Source organism: Moschus berezovskii, chromosome 1 (genome assembly GCF_049115385.1).
Source record: "Moschus berezovskii isolate FMDL1 chromosome 1, NW_MosBer_1.0, whole genome shotgun sequence".
Taxonomy (NCBI): domain Eukaryota; kingdom Metazoa; phylum Chordata; class Mammalia; order Artiodactyla; family Moschidae; genus Moschus; species Moschus berezovskii.
The window spans coordinates 90,306,788-90,322,744 of NC_142460.1; the positions used below are offsets into that span (position 1 = coordinate 90,306,788).

The window sequence follows — 15,957 nt, forward strand, 5'->3', positions numbered from 1 at the left end:
TCAAGGTCAGCTCAGGTGTCACCATCTCTGGGAAGCTTTCTGTGCTCTTTCCTGTCTCCACAACACCCAGAGTGGCTGCTACCTTGATCCACCATCTTGACCTTTATCTTGATAGATTTCTTTTCAAATTGTGATCTTAATTGTCATATGCCAAGTTATGCTGACATTGTATGAGTCCATGTTTGCTTTTCACATTGGCTTTTAAGCCACTTAAACTCAAGAAGCACATATTAATCATTTTTGCCTTGAACAGTGCCGGACATATAATGAGTGTCCGATAAATGTTGGTTAAATGTAACTGAAAAAGTAAATTCATTTGTCTGTTTAAAGGAGGAAAATGGAATGAGGCTGTGGTTCTGCCTCGAGGAAAGCTGGCGTGAATTTTGCAGCATCTCAGCTTGCATCTCTGCTCAGTTCTTCCCTGCTCTTCTCTGCAACTGAGCCACAGTCTTTGGCTCATCCCAAGCTACTGAGCGTGAGTTCCAAGTGTAGCAGTCCTCTTCTCCAAAGGTTTAACATCTTTCCTGGCTATATCAGTTGACTACTCTAGGCAGAAAATTACAGAAAATCCAACTTAAACCAGTTTGAGTAATAAAGAGGATTTATTGGCTCAGGTACTAAGGAAGTCCAGAGAGAAGGTGATGATCAGGCAAGGCTCAAGCAGAACTCTGCCTGTTTCTTTCCATTATTTTGGCTACACCCTTTGTCTGCCCATTGACTTCTCCCTCAAGCTGCCACCAGAATTGTGACAGTTTAGCAATTTGAGGTACAGGATCACAATGACAGTATTAGAGGAAGGGAAGTTGTATCTATAGCACTGCAGTTCTGTTTTCCCAGAAGCTTCCAGCAAACTTCCCTTCATGTTTTATTGTACTGAATTGAATAACATTCCTGTTTCTTACCAGTTTCCCTGGTGGCTCAGACAGTAAAGAACCTTCCTGTAATGCACGAGACCTAGGTTCGATCCCTGGGTCGGGAAGGTCCCCTGGAGAAGGGAACAACAACCCACTACAGTATACTTGCCTGGAGTATTCCATGGACAGAGAAGCCTGGTGGGTTACAGTCCATGGGGTCACAAAGAGTTGGACATGTTTCTAAGATAATCCCATCTGTCAGGAAATGTCATACACTGATTAGCTTAGATCTGATGTCCTGAGAAGCGATAACCCTTAGAGTGACCAGGCTTTTCCTTGGAACTGAGGTTCTGATCAGCTCCCCTAAAAGTGAATGGGCCACCTGGGAATGAGGTAGAAACCTAAATGAAAACCGGGTACAGAGCTGGGGGAGGAAACTGGCTGAGTGCCCACTGTGCCAGGCAGTATTTACCCTACCCTTAAAATCCTCCTCTTCTGATTCCTCATGGCTTATAGCAGAAACCCTGGAATTGCAAGGCTGTGGGATCAAAAGAAAAGTTGATTCTATTCAGAGTCAATTCAACGATGTGTGTGGTCAGGCAGTGTAAATGGGAGGGGAGTATATTAGGATCCTCTGCGGCTTCCAACAAGGGTCTCTCCTGTTGATGTAGTAGGGGATACATGAAACCTCCCACCTGTCCTGTCCCTAAAGCATGTATTCTTTTGATGATTTTGGAAAGTTTTTAAAAGGGGAAGTAAAGGTTTCTAAAAATTTTTTAAAGAAGAAGCTGATAGTAAACAGCTTTCTCCTAACTCTCCCTGGTCCTCTTACTCATTTTCTCTTTTTCCTCTCGACTTTGTAAGGAAACATCAAGGCTGATGGTGGGGCCTTCTTCTCAGGAGGGCTATCCTGGTAAGCCAGGCTGTGGGCATCCCAACCCTGAGCACAATGTCTGGCCCTCACTGGGCACCAGCAGAAGGGCTGGTTTTCTTCCAGTAGCTCTTAAAGTTTCTTGCTGTTGAACTCATAACTGTTATCTGTGTCTTCTTTTCCCCTTTCAGATGTTCGACTGGATAAGCCACAACAAGGAGTTATTCCTCCAGAGCCATACAGAGATTGGAGTCAGCTACCAGCACGCCCTAGACCTCCAGACACAGCACAATCACTTTGCCATGAACTCCATGGTGAGTGCAGGCCTGTTTTCTTGGGGCAAGAGAATGATGAGGGGGAAAGGGGTTGGGGTACAGAGGGTAGAAACAGACTTCCAACCTGAGTAAGGAGGAGAAGCTCTGAACGTTAAGCCCCTTTTAGCATTCCATTTGCTAGCATGGGGACGTGTGCAGAACATGCGGTGAGTCGGCTATTGCTGCAGCAGATTATGGCCCCGTTTCTGTCTCTGAACCCTGCTTTACGTGGTGAAAGGAATGTGCTGGCATTGTAGAAGCTATCAGCCCTATTCTGTACTAGAAGGGAGAGTGCCCCTTTCTAATCCACTGACTCCACCGACTGGCACGTGTGAGTGACTAAGCTGGTGGAGAGGGACCTCAGTCTGCGGCACACTGGAAACCAGTGAGTAAACTGGGTTGTTGGACTAGAGAAGAGGAGCCTGGCAGGGCATTACAATTGCTGCCTTCAGACATGTGAAGGGCTGCCTTGCAGAGAAGAGGTGGAATTGTTTCCTGTTGGTCTAGGAAGCAGAACTGTCCAGGGGACCACAGTCAGAGCAGGGGGCAGGATGTGACTCAGGAGTTGGCTTGTATTGGAAGTTAGAGCCCCCGTGATGGGGTGTGTTCAAGCAGGTGCTGAATTCAAACAGAGAGGGATACTTGCTGGCTGTGGTCATAGGAAATTTACTTCTCTGTGCTTCAATTTCTTCATCTGTAAAATCAGAATAATAATAGCTACTTTATATGGTCGTTGGGAGGATTTAATGAATTAATTGTAAGGTGGCTGGAGATGTGCCTGGTACTTAGTCCATTATCAGTAAGTATTGGTATTATGATATTAATGATGCTGATGATACAGGAGCCTAGTCCAGATAATACCTGTGATTCCTTGCAAAACTAACACTTTGGGATACTTGTTTTTCCATGTGGTCACCCCAAGACTTTGAAATCTTGTCTGCCTCTTGAACCCTTTGTATTTGAAATGCCTGCAGCCTAAGTATGCCTCAACATCTCTCTCTCTCCCCTCTGCCAGCTCTTCCTACTTGTACTGCTGGTCCAAAAGAATATCTCTGCCATTCCCCATATATCTGAATGCCAAAGACACCTTATCATTTCAACTGGTGATGATAGGAGGAAGGCAAGTGTTAGAAAAACATAAACACAGAGGATCACAGAGGCCAGGAAGGAAGACAATTTCATTTTCTAAGGAGTTATTTTAACTATGTTATACACTGGACTTAATGTATTGAAGAAGAAATAATTTTGGCCTCAAGGTTTCAGTGTCTAATAAGGGAGATAACTCAGACAGTCATGGCGCAGTTTGATATGTGCTGTGATAGAGTTGCTGTATAGACTTCCCTGGTGGCTCAGTGGTAAATAATCTGCCCGTCAATGCAGGAGATGAGGGTTTGATTCCTGGGTGGGGAAGATCCCCTGAGAAGGAAATGGCAATCCACTCCAGTATTCTTGCCTGGGAAATCCCATGGACAGAGAAGCCTGGTAGGCTATACAGTTCATGGTGTCGCAAGAGAGTTGGACATGATTTAGCAACTAAACAAGAGATGCTGAGTGACTAAGAGCCTTACAGTCTCAATGATTTAAAGCAATAGGGGTTTATTTCTTGTTCCTACCATGTGCCCATCACTGGCTGGTGGGGGTTCTGCTCATCGCAGTCACTCAGGAATCCAGGCTGAGGGAGCAGCCACTGTCTCAGATGCAGCCAGTGCCTCACTAGACAAAGCAAGCCTCCAGGCACACATTAGCTCTGAAAGCCTCCACCTAGAAGTGGCACATTTTACTACCCAACACCAGTCACACGGCCATATCTAACTTCGTGTATGGAGATATATGGTCTTACCTCCACATATTGGGGAAGAGAGAGTGGGTACTTGTGAATAATCCTAATGGTTAGCAAAGGGAGTCACTGCAGGATATCAGGTACAGATGAACAGCATGGGATTTGCATGGGAAGGTACTTCTGGCTTCAGAATAGAAGGCTGTGGGACCAGGCAGGGAAAACATCAATATTGACTATGTTATCAATTTTGGTCACAGCAGTCTTGTCTTCATCTAAATGTAAAGACTCAGTCCCTTCAGTCTTCTATAATTATGTCTCATCTCAGGTTTGCTTTAGTCACAGAGGAGCAAAGCAGTTGATCACAAGTGATTAAGAATGTGAACTCAAATATAGTCAGGTTTGATTATCTGTGTGCCTTGTGGATTTCCCCTGGTGAATTTTACAAATTCTGTACCAGAATCTTTATGTCACCCAACTGCCTGGCCCTAAGGCAGACAAACTCATTTTAATAAGAAGCAAAGACAAACAGAGAGGTAAGTCTGCTACCAAGCCCCTCAAAACAATGAACTACAAAGTTAAATAGAAAGAGCCTTTGGCTTTGAATTATCTGCACCACTGCTCTTCTCTGTTAAGATGGATAACTGAGAGTTAATGACACATCAAAAACTCTTTCCTCTGACAAATTTACCTTTGATGTTTCCATTTTCAGGACAAAAAAATTTAAAATGAGGGAAGAATTTTACTGAAGGGAAGCATCTTCTGGAGCTGGGAGAGAGGAAAAATAATTTTAATATACAACAGCCAATTAATATGTTCCAGCCCATCTCTAAGTCTCCCACTGCCATGAGTGCCTGCAGCACTCAGAGGCCCATTTAGCTTGATTATCCTGGCTTTCCTCTCCAGCTGCAGGCAGGGGAAGGGAAACCCCATTGCTGTTTGATCAAATTGCCCAAACCAGTGCATTATAGACAGAGACCAGTGCCTTTGTTAACTGGGAGGTTTACAGGTTTGTTATTAAAAGGAACTTCCCCCAAATGGATGTCATCATCACAAGCAGGTAAAATAAGGGTATTATAGACTCCTTTTCTCTGGCCTGAGTGATGGATGTTGCTGCCAGGAAACAGATGAATTTAAGCAGTTACTAATGAAGCCCAGTAACTGTAGGAATGATCAGTAACTCAGGGGAAGTGGGAATGTGGATTGTTCTGTAAATTCACTGAGGCATTTACATTTTGGTTCTTGGAACAGAACCTACACATATGCCACACATTTGTCCACCTAAAGGTACATGTAGCATACTTTGTTTCAGGCTGCAGGTGAGTTGTTTGCTACTGAATCCTTATCATGTCATCTGTCTCTCCACTGGAACCTCTGTGGGACAGATCATCTCTCTTTTGTTCACCACTGTATGCCCAACATCCAGCACAACATCTAATCCTTAATTATTTGTGGAATGAGTGAAGAAAGAAGTCATGAGGTTCTTGGGATCTTAAATTGGGGAGGGTGATCAATAGGCTTTAGGGTTTACTACTGAAATAGGCCAGTGACCCCTTACCTTTCTGCACGGTCACAAGCCCCTTTGAAATCTAATGAAAATTGTGAGTCTTCTCTGCAGGAAATGTATGTAGACAACGTTTTAAAGATATTAATATTTTCAGGGGATTCAAGGGAATCCTAAAGCCTATTGATCATCCTCCCCAATTTAAGATCCCAAGAACCTCATAACTTCTTTCTTCATTCATTCCAGAAATAATTAAGGATCGGACGTTGTGCTGGATGTTGAGCATATAGTGGTCTCTCCAACTGAGGTTCCAATGGGGAGATAGATGATATTATATAATCTCATAAGTAAATATATAATCATAAATCAATAAATCTTATGTTGAAAGAGTAGGGCTGCTATGATGGAGAATAACAAAAGGGGCTCCATTTAAATGAGAGGTCAGGTACATTTTCAATTAATAATTAGTATCGACTTATTGTTCACTAATTGATTGGTCTGTGAATTAACTGCTGTGCTGTGCTAACTCACTTCAGTTGTGCCTGACTCTGTGTGACCCTATGGACTGTAGTCCATCAGGCTCCTCTGTCCAGGGGATTCTCCAGGCAAGAATACTGGCGTGAATTGCCATTCCCTCCTCCAGGGGATCTTCCCCATCCAGGGATTGAACCCAGGTCTCCTGCATTGCAGGAAGATTCATTACCATCTAAGCCACCAGGGAAACCCATGAATTAATTCTATGAAGTACCAATTCTTTATAATTTAAGGAAGCCCTATGTATATCATTTGGTAAATGAAAATGATCTAGTTATAATTTATGTATTTTTAAAGTTTTGTTTTCACGTCTAGTTTTATATACCAGTTAAAAGACCCAACTCCGGCTGAGGTGACCATTACTGAGAAATAATTGCATATCAGCAAATTATGGAAAAAATCAGAAATTTCCTAGACTTTATCTATGAATTGGTACCAGTAAAGGCTATCAGTTATTAACATGTGGAGAGTGTGTAATGCCCCACTGAGAATGGTCCATAAGCAACTCTGAAAGAAAATGGTTAAAAATGCTTAATCTTTGCCTTTTTGTTATAGCAAGAATTTTTTTCTTTTTTGCAATTTGAACTGGGAAATCCTATTATACTTTTTTCATCTCCAATAATAACAGTAATAACCTACCTACTAAACCCAGTAGATAAATATTCTCTGGCTTCTTATAGTGCCTCATAAAGCCAGATTTCCTGAGCTTTCTGGGGCCCTCCTTTTTCCTGATCTGTCTTCTGTTGTGAAAGCCTTTCTTACAAATTCTCCTTCCCCTGAGTGTGGCCTCCTCCTCTGATGTGGGCAGATGGAAGTAGAGTTGGGTTGTAATGTGCAATAGAACCATTATGTAGCCATCTATGTTCCAATCACTCATGAAAAAGACACTCAGAGAAGTACATGCAAGCATAACAGTTTTATTTACAATTTTAATTAGCTGGTTCTTTGGGAAAAAATAAATTGCTAATGGTTTCTGTCTAGAGTTTTAAAATATGAAATGATATTCATTTTCTATGATTATGACTGTGAGGACTCATGTTAGTGATAACCATGTACATCTGGGCAGTAGGAAGCAGTTCTGCAGCGGCATGTTGATAGCTGCTTTAATGCTATTAATTTGCTCACCAGAGACACTAACTGTCACTTGGTGGTGTGCAAATCAGACCAATTGCAACAACGCCTGTGGCGCTCTCTTTGTTTTGAGGGAAAGTTACAAATAGTAATACCAAGGAAAAATCAAACCTAGTGCAAGAGAGAGAAAGATTCTGAGCAGGTTTCCTGACCCCAATTTGAGAAGCCTCGCTCTGGGGTCTTTTGTCACCTTTGATTCTCAGCAGGCCCAAACCATGATTCTGCAAGCACTTCCGTACCTGCAAACAGGCAGCAGCACTTCCTATAATGACAGTATTTCTAGGTTTTGGTAGGTTTTGGTGAAAACACACACACACTTGCATGCTCAAAATAGTAATGTTTAATAGACAGGGTTTGACCCTGCCATAGCTGCAAAGTCTCTTAGTAGACACAGAAACTGCTGAAAAAGAGAAGAGACATCTTTGCTGGTATGCTTTCGTCTTTTTAGTACAATTATTTTTTCCCAAAGAATCATTAGTGCACTTGCTAGAAGTGCAGATTTCTTTTAGGCTTCTACTCCTGGAAGACTAGAAAATCCTAGAAAATTCTAATCTCTGGGGGATGAGACCCCCAAACCTCCATTTTTAACAAGTTTCACTGATGATTTATGTACATATTAAAGTTAGCAAACTATAGTTCTGTGGACATGTATATGTATAAAATAGTCACGCCCTAAAATGTAGCATTATTGTTCTGAAAGAGAGTCCACTTCCAGTATGACAGTGTGACAGAATGATGAGGACTAACTCTCCAGTGAAAGTATTTTTTTTAAATAGTAGAGTTTCCTGTGCTATACAGCAGGTTGGCAGACATATTTTAAACAAAAAGTCTCTAAAATTTTTCCTAAGTGTATACAACAAATGAAGAAACATTTATTCAAGAAAATTTACTAGAACTTGCTAAGAACAGTGAATCTGTGGTATTTGAACCAGGATCCTCTTTTCTCCCCATTTCCACCTCAATGAGATGGAAATTCTGCTCAAAACTAGTGCAACCAAGAAAACAGGATCCCCTTTCTCCCGAATTCCCAGTTGAAGGAGTCTGTTCTCAGAAAGGACAATTCCTATCCTGCTCCAAGCTACCAGATGCTGAAGTTAAGTTTTAGGTGAGTGTGGCCAAGAGGTGGAGCATCTTCTTTTGCCTAGCCCCCACTCATGGAGCTGCTGCTATACCATGGGCATAGCACTGCCTTGGAGTAGAAGCAAAATATAAAGCAGAGAGCCCCAAATCTTTTCCCAAAGCAACTGATTTTATTTTCAACAGAGGGTGGAGAAGTTCAAGCCAATAGCACTCTCAAAAATGCCCTTAGGGAAGTTATGGTGAGAGGTAACTAAGAGAAGATTGCTAGAGTCATTGAAGATACAGGATGAATAGTAGGCAGGTTGGTTTGCCAGAGAGAAAAAGACCTCCTGGGGTCAGGACAAATCTGAAATCCTGGCCTCAGGAACTATTCCTTCAAAGGAGCTTGGATTTGTTTGGATAGGTCTGTGGAGCAATTTGATACCTCCAGGACATTATGGGAAACAATAGAATAGTGATCTGGAAATAAATAAAATTTAACAGCTTGATGTGGTCAAGGAAAGAGAAAGTTAAAGAGATGACTGCGAAGACCAATGTCATCCCAGGGTGATTGTGGGCATACCCAATGCTGCACCCCATGAGGAACAACATCTGAGTTTTCCCACTAAAATAATCCAGCCAGTCACTAAACAAATAAGTAGACAAATAACAATAACAAGCCCCAGAAGTGGAGGAATCAGTACCCAGGGATGCTGCAATATATTATCTAAAATGTCCAGGTTCTAACAAAAAATTATAAGTTATGCAAAGAAACAAATGTATGAATGGAAGTGGTGGATGAGGGGACAAACAGATAAAAAGCACTTGCTGGAAAAAGCAAGAAACAGAAAATGCCTCTGAGAGTCACCAGATACCAAATTTAACAAAGATTCAAAGTAGCCATTATAAATATTTTTTTTTTAAATGTAGTCTTGCCTCCTTTGTTGTAGACTAATTAACCATAGATGCATGGACTAATTTCTGGGTTTTCTATCTTGTTCCAGTGATCTATATCTCTATTTATTGTGCCACTACCATACTGTCTTGATTACTATAGCTTTGTAGTATAGTCTGAGATCAGGGAGTCTGATTCCTCAGCTCCATTTTTCTTTCCCAAGATTGCTTTGCCCATTCAAGTTCTTTTGTGTCTCTGTTATATAAATTTTAAGTTTTTTTTGTTCAAGTTCTGTGGATATGGTAATTTGGTAGCAGTTGTGTTGAAGCTATAACTTGCCTTGGGTAGTATAGTCATTTTAACAATATTGATTCTTCTAATCCAAGAACATGGTTTATTTTCCTATCTGTTTATGTTATCTTTGATTTTTTTCATCTGTGTCTTATAGTTTTGGAGTACAAGTCTTTTGTCTCTAACTTAGGTAGGTTTATTCCTAGGTATCTTATTCTTTTTGATGCAATGGTAAATTTGATTGTTCCTTGAATTTCTCCTTCTGATCTTTTGTTGTTAGTGTATAGAAATGCAACAAATTTGGTAAAGTTATAGAGGTTACAAAATTAATACATAGAAATCAGTTGCATTTCTATAATTTTGTAACCTCTATAACTTTACCAAATTTGTTGATAAGTTCTAGTAGTTTTCTGGTAGCATCTTTAGGATTTTCTATGTATAGTATCTGCAAACAGCGAGAGTTTAACTTATTCTTTTTCAATTTGGATTCTTTTTTCTTTTTCTCCTCTGATTGTTGTAGCTACAACTTCCAAAACTATGTTGAATGACAGTGGCAAGAGTGGACACCCTTGTCTTGTTCCTTATCTTAGAGGAAATGCTTTCATATATTCATGGTAGAGTGTGATGGTACCTGTAAGTTTGTCATATATGGGCTTTATTAAGTTGAGGTATGTTCGCTCTGTGCCCACTTTCTGGAAAGTTTTTATCATAAATGAGTGTTGAATTATGTCGAAACATTTTATGCATCGATTGAGATGATCGTATGGTTTCTGTTTTTCAGTTTGTTACTGTCCCGTATCATGCTGATTGCTTTGTGGAGTTTGAAAAATCCTTGCCTCCCTGGAATAAATCCCACTTGATCATGATGTTTGATCCTTTTAATGTTTTGTTGGATTCTGCTTGCTAGTGTTTTGTTGAGGATTTTTGTGTCTATGTTCATCAGGGATAGTGGCCTGAAATTTTCTTCTATGTAGTATCTTTGTATGTCTGTGGTATCACAGTGATAGTGGCCTCATGGAGTGAGTTTGTAAATGTTCCTTCATCTGCAATTTTTTAGAGTCGTTTCAGAATGATAGGTGTTAACTCTTCTCTAAATCTTTGGGAGAATTCACCTGTGAAGCCTTCTGATCCTGGGCTTTTGTCTATTGGGAGTATTTTTAATCACAAATTTGATTTTAGCACATGTAATTGATCTGTTCATACTTTGTATTTCTTCAAGGTTCAGTCTTGGAAGGTTGTACCTTTCTAAGAATTTGTCCATTTCTTCTAGGTTGTCCATTTTATTGGCATATAATTGTTTGTAGTAGTCTCTTATGATCCTTTATATTACTGTGATGTCAGTTGTAACTTCTTCTACTTAATTTCTAATTTTATTGATTTGAACCCACTCCTTTTTTTTTCTTGATGACTTTGTCTAAAGGTTTATTAATTTTAGTTTATCAAAGAACCAGCTTTTAGTTTCATTAATCTTTGCTATTGTTTTTTGGTCTCTATTTCATTTTATTTCTGCCCTGATCTTTATGATTTCTTTCCTTCTACTAACTTTGGGTTTTCTTTGTTCTTTCTTTTTCTAGTCACTTTAGGTGTAAGGTTAGATTATTTGAGATTTTTCTTATTTGCTGAGGTAAGATTGTATTACTATAAATTTCCCTCTTAGAACTGCTTTCACTGCATCCCATAGGTTTTGGATCATTGTGTTTTGTTTTCATTTGTCTCTAGGTATTTTTTAATTTCCTATCTGACTTCTTAAGTGATCCATTGGTTGTTTAGTAACATATTGTTTAATCTCCATTTAGGTCTCATCTGAATGTGAGACTGGACACTACAAAACTCTTAGAGAAAAGCATAGGCAGAACACTCTCTGATATAAATTGCAGCAATATCTTTTTCATTCCATCTCTGAGATTAATGGAAATAAAAATAAACAAATGGAACATGGCTAAACTCAAAAGATTTTGCACAGCAAAGGAAACCATAAACAAAATGAAAAGACAACCCAAAGAATGGGAAAAAATATTTGCAAATGATGTAACCAACAAGGGATTAGTCTCTAAAATTTACTAATACAAAGAACTCATGTGGCTTAATATCAAAACAACCAACCCAATCAAAATATGGACAGAAGATCTAAATAGACCTTTCTCCAAAGAAGACATACAGATGGCCAAAGAGGCACATGAAAAGATGTTTGACATCACTAATTATTTGATTTGTAGAAGTACAAATCAAAACTACAATGAGATATCACCTCACACCAGTCAGAATGGCCACCATCATAAAATCCACAAACAATAAGTGCTGGATAGTGTGTGGAGAGAAGAAAACCCTCCTACACTGTTGATGGGAATGTAATTTGGTAGAATCCCTGTCAAGAACAGATGGAAGTTCCTTAAAAAAACAAAAAATGGAGCTACTATATGATCCTGCAATCCCACTCCTTGGCATATATCTGGAGAAAAACGTGGTATGAAAGGGCTCATATACTGCAATGTTGATTGCAGCAATGTTTACAATAACCAAGACATGGGAGCAACCTAAATGTCCATCAACAGAGGAATGGAAAAAGAAGGTGTGGTACATATGTACAATAGAATATTACTCAGCCATTAAAAAGAATGAAATAATGCCATTTGCAACAACATGGATGCATATAAAGAATGTCATAATGAGTGAACCAAGACAGAAAAGAGAAAAATTGTATGGTATTGCTTATATATGATTGCCGGGAGAGATATCAACAACCTCAGATATGCAGATGATATCACTCTAATGGCAGAAAGTGAAAAGGAACTAGAGTCTCTTGATGAGGATGAAAGAAGAGAGTGAAAAAGCTGTCTTGAAACTCAACATTCACAAAACGAAGATCATGGCATTCAATCCTATCACTTCATGACAAAAGAAGGAGGAAAAGTGGAAACAGTGACAGATTTTATTTTCTTGGGCTCCAAAATCACTGCAGATGGTGACTGATACTGCTACTGCTAAGTCACTTCAGTCGTGTCCAACTCTGTGTGACCCCATAGACGGAAGCCCACCAGGCTCCCCTGTCCCTGGGATTCTCCAGGCAAGAACACTGGAGTGGGTTGCCATTTCCTTCTCCAATGTGTGAAAGTGAAAAGTGAAAGTGAAGTCGCTCAGTCGTGTCCGACCCTTAGTGACGCCACGGACTACAGCCAACCAGGCTCCTCCATCCATGGGATTTTCTAGGCAATAGTACTGGAGTGGCTTGCCATTGCCTTCTCTGGCAGATGGTGACTATAGCCACAAAATTAAAAGACACTTGCTCCTTGGAAGAAAAACTGTAACAAACCTAGACAGCATTTTAAAAAGTAGAGACATAACTTTGCCAACAAAGGTCTATGTAGTCAAAGCTGTGACTTTTCCTGTAGTCATGTACCAGTGTGAGAGTTGAACCATAAAGAAGGCTGATTGCCGAAGAATTGATGCGTTTGAATTGTGGTGCTAGAGAACACTTGAGAGTCCCTTGGACTGCAAGGAGATCGAACCTGTAAATCCTAAGATAAATCAATCCTGAATATTCATTGGAAGGACTGATGCTGCAGCTGAAGCTCCAATACTTTGGCCACCAGATGCAAAAATCTGACTCATTGGAAGAGACCCTGATACCGGGAAAGATTGAGGGCATGTGGAGAAGGGGGAGACAGGGAACGAGATGGTTGGATGGCATCACCTACTCAATGGATATGACTGTGAGCAAACTCTGGGAGATAATGAAGGACAGGGTAGCCTGATGTGCTGCAGTTTATGGATTCGCAAAGAGTTGGACATGACTTAGCGACTAAACAACAAATTGCTTATATGTGGAATCTAAAAAGAAATGATACAAATGATACAAAACAGAAACAGATTCAGATTTAGAGAATTTACAGTTACTGGAGAGAAAGGATTGGGGGAAGGGATAGTTTGGGATTGACATGTACAACACTGGTATATTTAACATGGATAACCAACAAGGACCTATTATATAGCACAAGGAAGTCTGCTTAGTATTATGTAACAACTTAAATGGGAAAAGAATTTGAAAAAGAATAGATCCATGTATATGTATAACTAAATTGCTTTGCTGTGTACTTGAAACTAACACAACATTTTTAATGAACAATTCAGTTTAGTCGCTTAGTCGTGTCTGACTCTTCTAATATAAAACAAAAAGTTAAAAAATTAAAATAAACATTTTGCAGTTAAAAAAACCATGGTGGAAATCCTCCCAAACATTGAAAAGCAATCTACATAGCCAGGAAGTTCAAGGAACTCCAAGTAAGATAAAAGAAAGGGATCCACAAACAGATTCATCATAGTGAAAATACTGAAAGCCAAAGACAAAAAAATTTTGAAAGCAGCAAAAGAAAACTGAATTGTCACAAGGGAGTCTCAATAAGAATAGCAGATAATTTCTCATCAGAAACAATGATGCCCAGAAAGACATAGAATAATATATTCAAAGTGCTTAAAGGAAAAAACAAACTGTCAACCAAGAATCCTGTATTCAGCAAAAATAATCTTTCAAAAATGAAAATAAAATAAAGATATTTCCTCATAAACAAATACTGAGGAAATTTTTAGCTAGCAGACTTACCTTATGAGAAATAAAGGAAGTTCTTTACAGTGAAAGCAGGTGACCCAGACAGTAATCTGAATCCATACAAAAAGACAAAGCACTGGGAAAGATAATTATATAACTATAAAAGACAGTATGCTTGCAAATTTTTTCTTTCTTTTCACTGATTTAAAAATCCGTTATATAAAATAATATGTTTGTAATGTACTACTGAGCATATAACAGACAGAAATGCAACATATTTTCCAGTGACAGCATAAAGGATGGGCACGGGGTAGAAGGGAATATCTAGAAATGATAAATAAGGAAGTTGATATAGTAAGAACTATAGACATATTTACTGTACTTTCTTGTCTCAGCTTCAAAAGACATAAAATTATAAAAAGTGATTCAATCTCATGTTGGATTTATAACACTGAGATATAATAACAGCATCACAAAACACTGGGGAAAGAGAATAAACCTACACAAGAGTGATATTTTAATATCTCACTGGAATTGAGTTAGTATACATCTGAAACTGATTCTCATGAGTTAAGACATTCATAGTAAACCCTAGAACAACAGCTAAGAAAATAACAATATGTAGTGAACAAAAGTTAGCAAAATAATAAAGTGCTCATTACAAAATACAATACATAAAGCACTCTAGAAAGAACAGTTGTAAAGGCAAACTTGTGACATATAGAAACAGTTAAATGGCAGACATGAATCCAACTATATCAATAATGACATTAACTGTGAAAGGGTTAAATAATCTAATCTGAGGCAGAGATTGTCAGAATGGATTTTTTTAGAATGAGATCCAACTGTATACTGTTTATAGGACAAACACTTTAGATTCAAGATTATAATATATTGAAAGTAAATGACTGGGAAAAATGATAAAATAGCAATCATAAGAAAACCCAGAGTGCTATACTAATAGCAGACTTTTAAGTAGACTTCAAAACAAAACAAAAACTAGGACATGGAAACAACCTAGATGTTCATTGACAGATAAATAGATAAAGAAGCTGTGGTACATCTATACAATGGAATATTCAGTTCAGTTCAGTTCAGTCGCTCAGTCGTGTCCAACTCTTTGCGACCCCATGAATCACAGCATGCCAGGCCTCCCTGTCCATCATCAACTCCTGAAGTTTACTCAAACTCCTGTCCATCGAGTCAGTGATTCCATCCAGCCATCTCATCCTCTGTCGTCCCCTTCTCCTCCTGCCCCCAATCCCTCCCAGCAGCAGGGTCTTTTCCAGTGAGTCAACTCTTTGTATGAGGTGACCAAAGTATTGGAGTTTCAGCTTCAGCATCAGTCCTTCCAATGAACACCAAGGAATGATTTCCTTTAGGATGGACTGGTTGGACCTCTTGGTAGTCCAAGGGACTCTCAAGAGTCTTCTCCAACACCACAGTTCAAAAGCATCAATTCTTCGACGCTCAACTACTCAGCTATAAAAAGGAATGCATTTTAGCTGGACTGGAAGAAGCACAAGCTGGAATTAAGATTGCCAGGAGAAATATCAATAACCTCAGATATGCAGATGACACCACCCTTATGATGGAAAGTAAAGAAGAACTAAAGAGCCTCTTGATAAAAGTGAAAGAGGAGAGTGAAAAAGTTGGCTTAAAGCTCAACATTCAGAAAACTAAGATCATGGGCATCCGGTCCCATGACTTCATGGCAAATAGATGGGGAAACAGTGACAGATTTTATTTTTTGGGGCTCCAAAATCACTGCAGATGCTGATTTCAGTCATGAAATTAAAAGATGCTTACTCCTTGGAAGGAAAGTTATGACCAACCTGGATAGCATATTAAAAAGCAGAGACATTACTTGGTCAACAAAGGTCCGTCTAGTCAAGGCTATTGTTTTTCCCGTGGTCATGTATGGATGTGAGAGTTGGACTGTGAAGAAAGCTGATTGCCGAAGAATTGATGCTTTTGAACTGTGTGGTGTTGAAGACTCTTGAGAGTCCCTTGGACTGCAAGGAGATCCAACCAGTCCATTCTAAAGGAGATCAATCCTGGGTTTTCATTGGAAGGTCTGAGGTTGAAGCTGAAACTCCAGTACTTTGGCCACCTGATGTGAAGAGCTGACTCTTTGGAAAAGACCCTGATGCTGGGAGGGATTGGGGGCAGGAGGAGAAGGGG

At 39.5% G+C, this 15,957-nt stretch overlaps 1 protein-coding gene across 16 annotated transcripts in view; it reads left to right on the top strand.

Moving 5' to 3' along the window:
* Positions 1–15,957, top strand: part of KALRN (kalirin RhoGEF kinase) — a 671,338-nt gene that overhangs the window by 267,904 nt on the left and 387,477 nt on the right. For all 16 annotated transcript variants that reach the window (XM_088837656.1, XM_055396730.2, XM_088837661.1 and 13 more), the window contains exon 6: positions 1,917–2,039. In XM_088837656.1, coding sequence (XP_088693782.1) covers positions 1,917–2,039 — 123 coding nt within the window. The remainder of the gene's footprint in view (positions 1–1,916; positions 2,040–15,957) is intronic.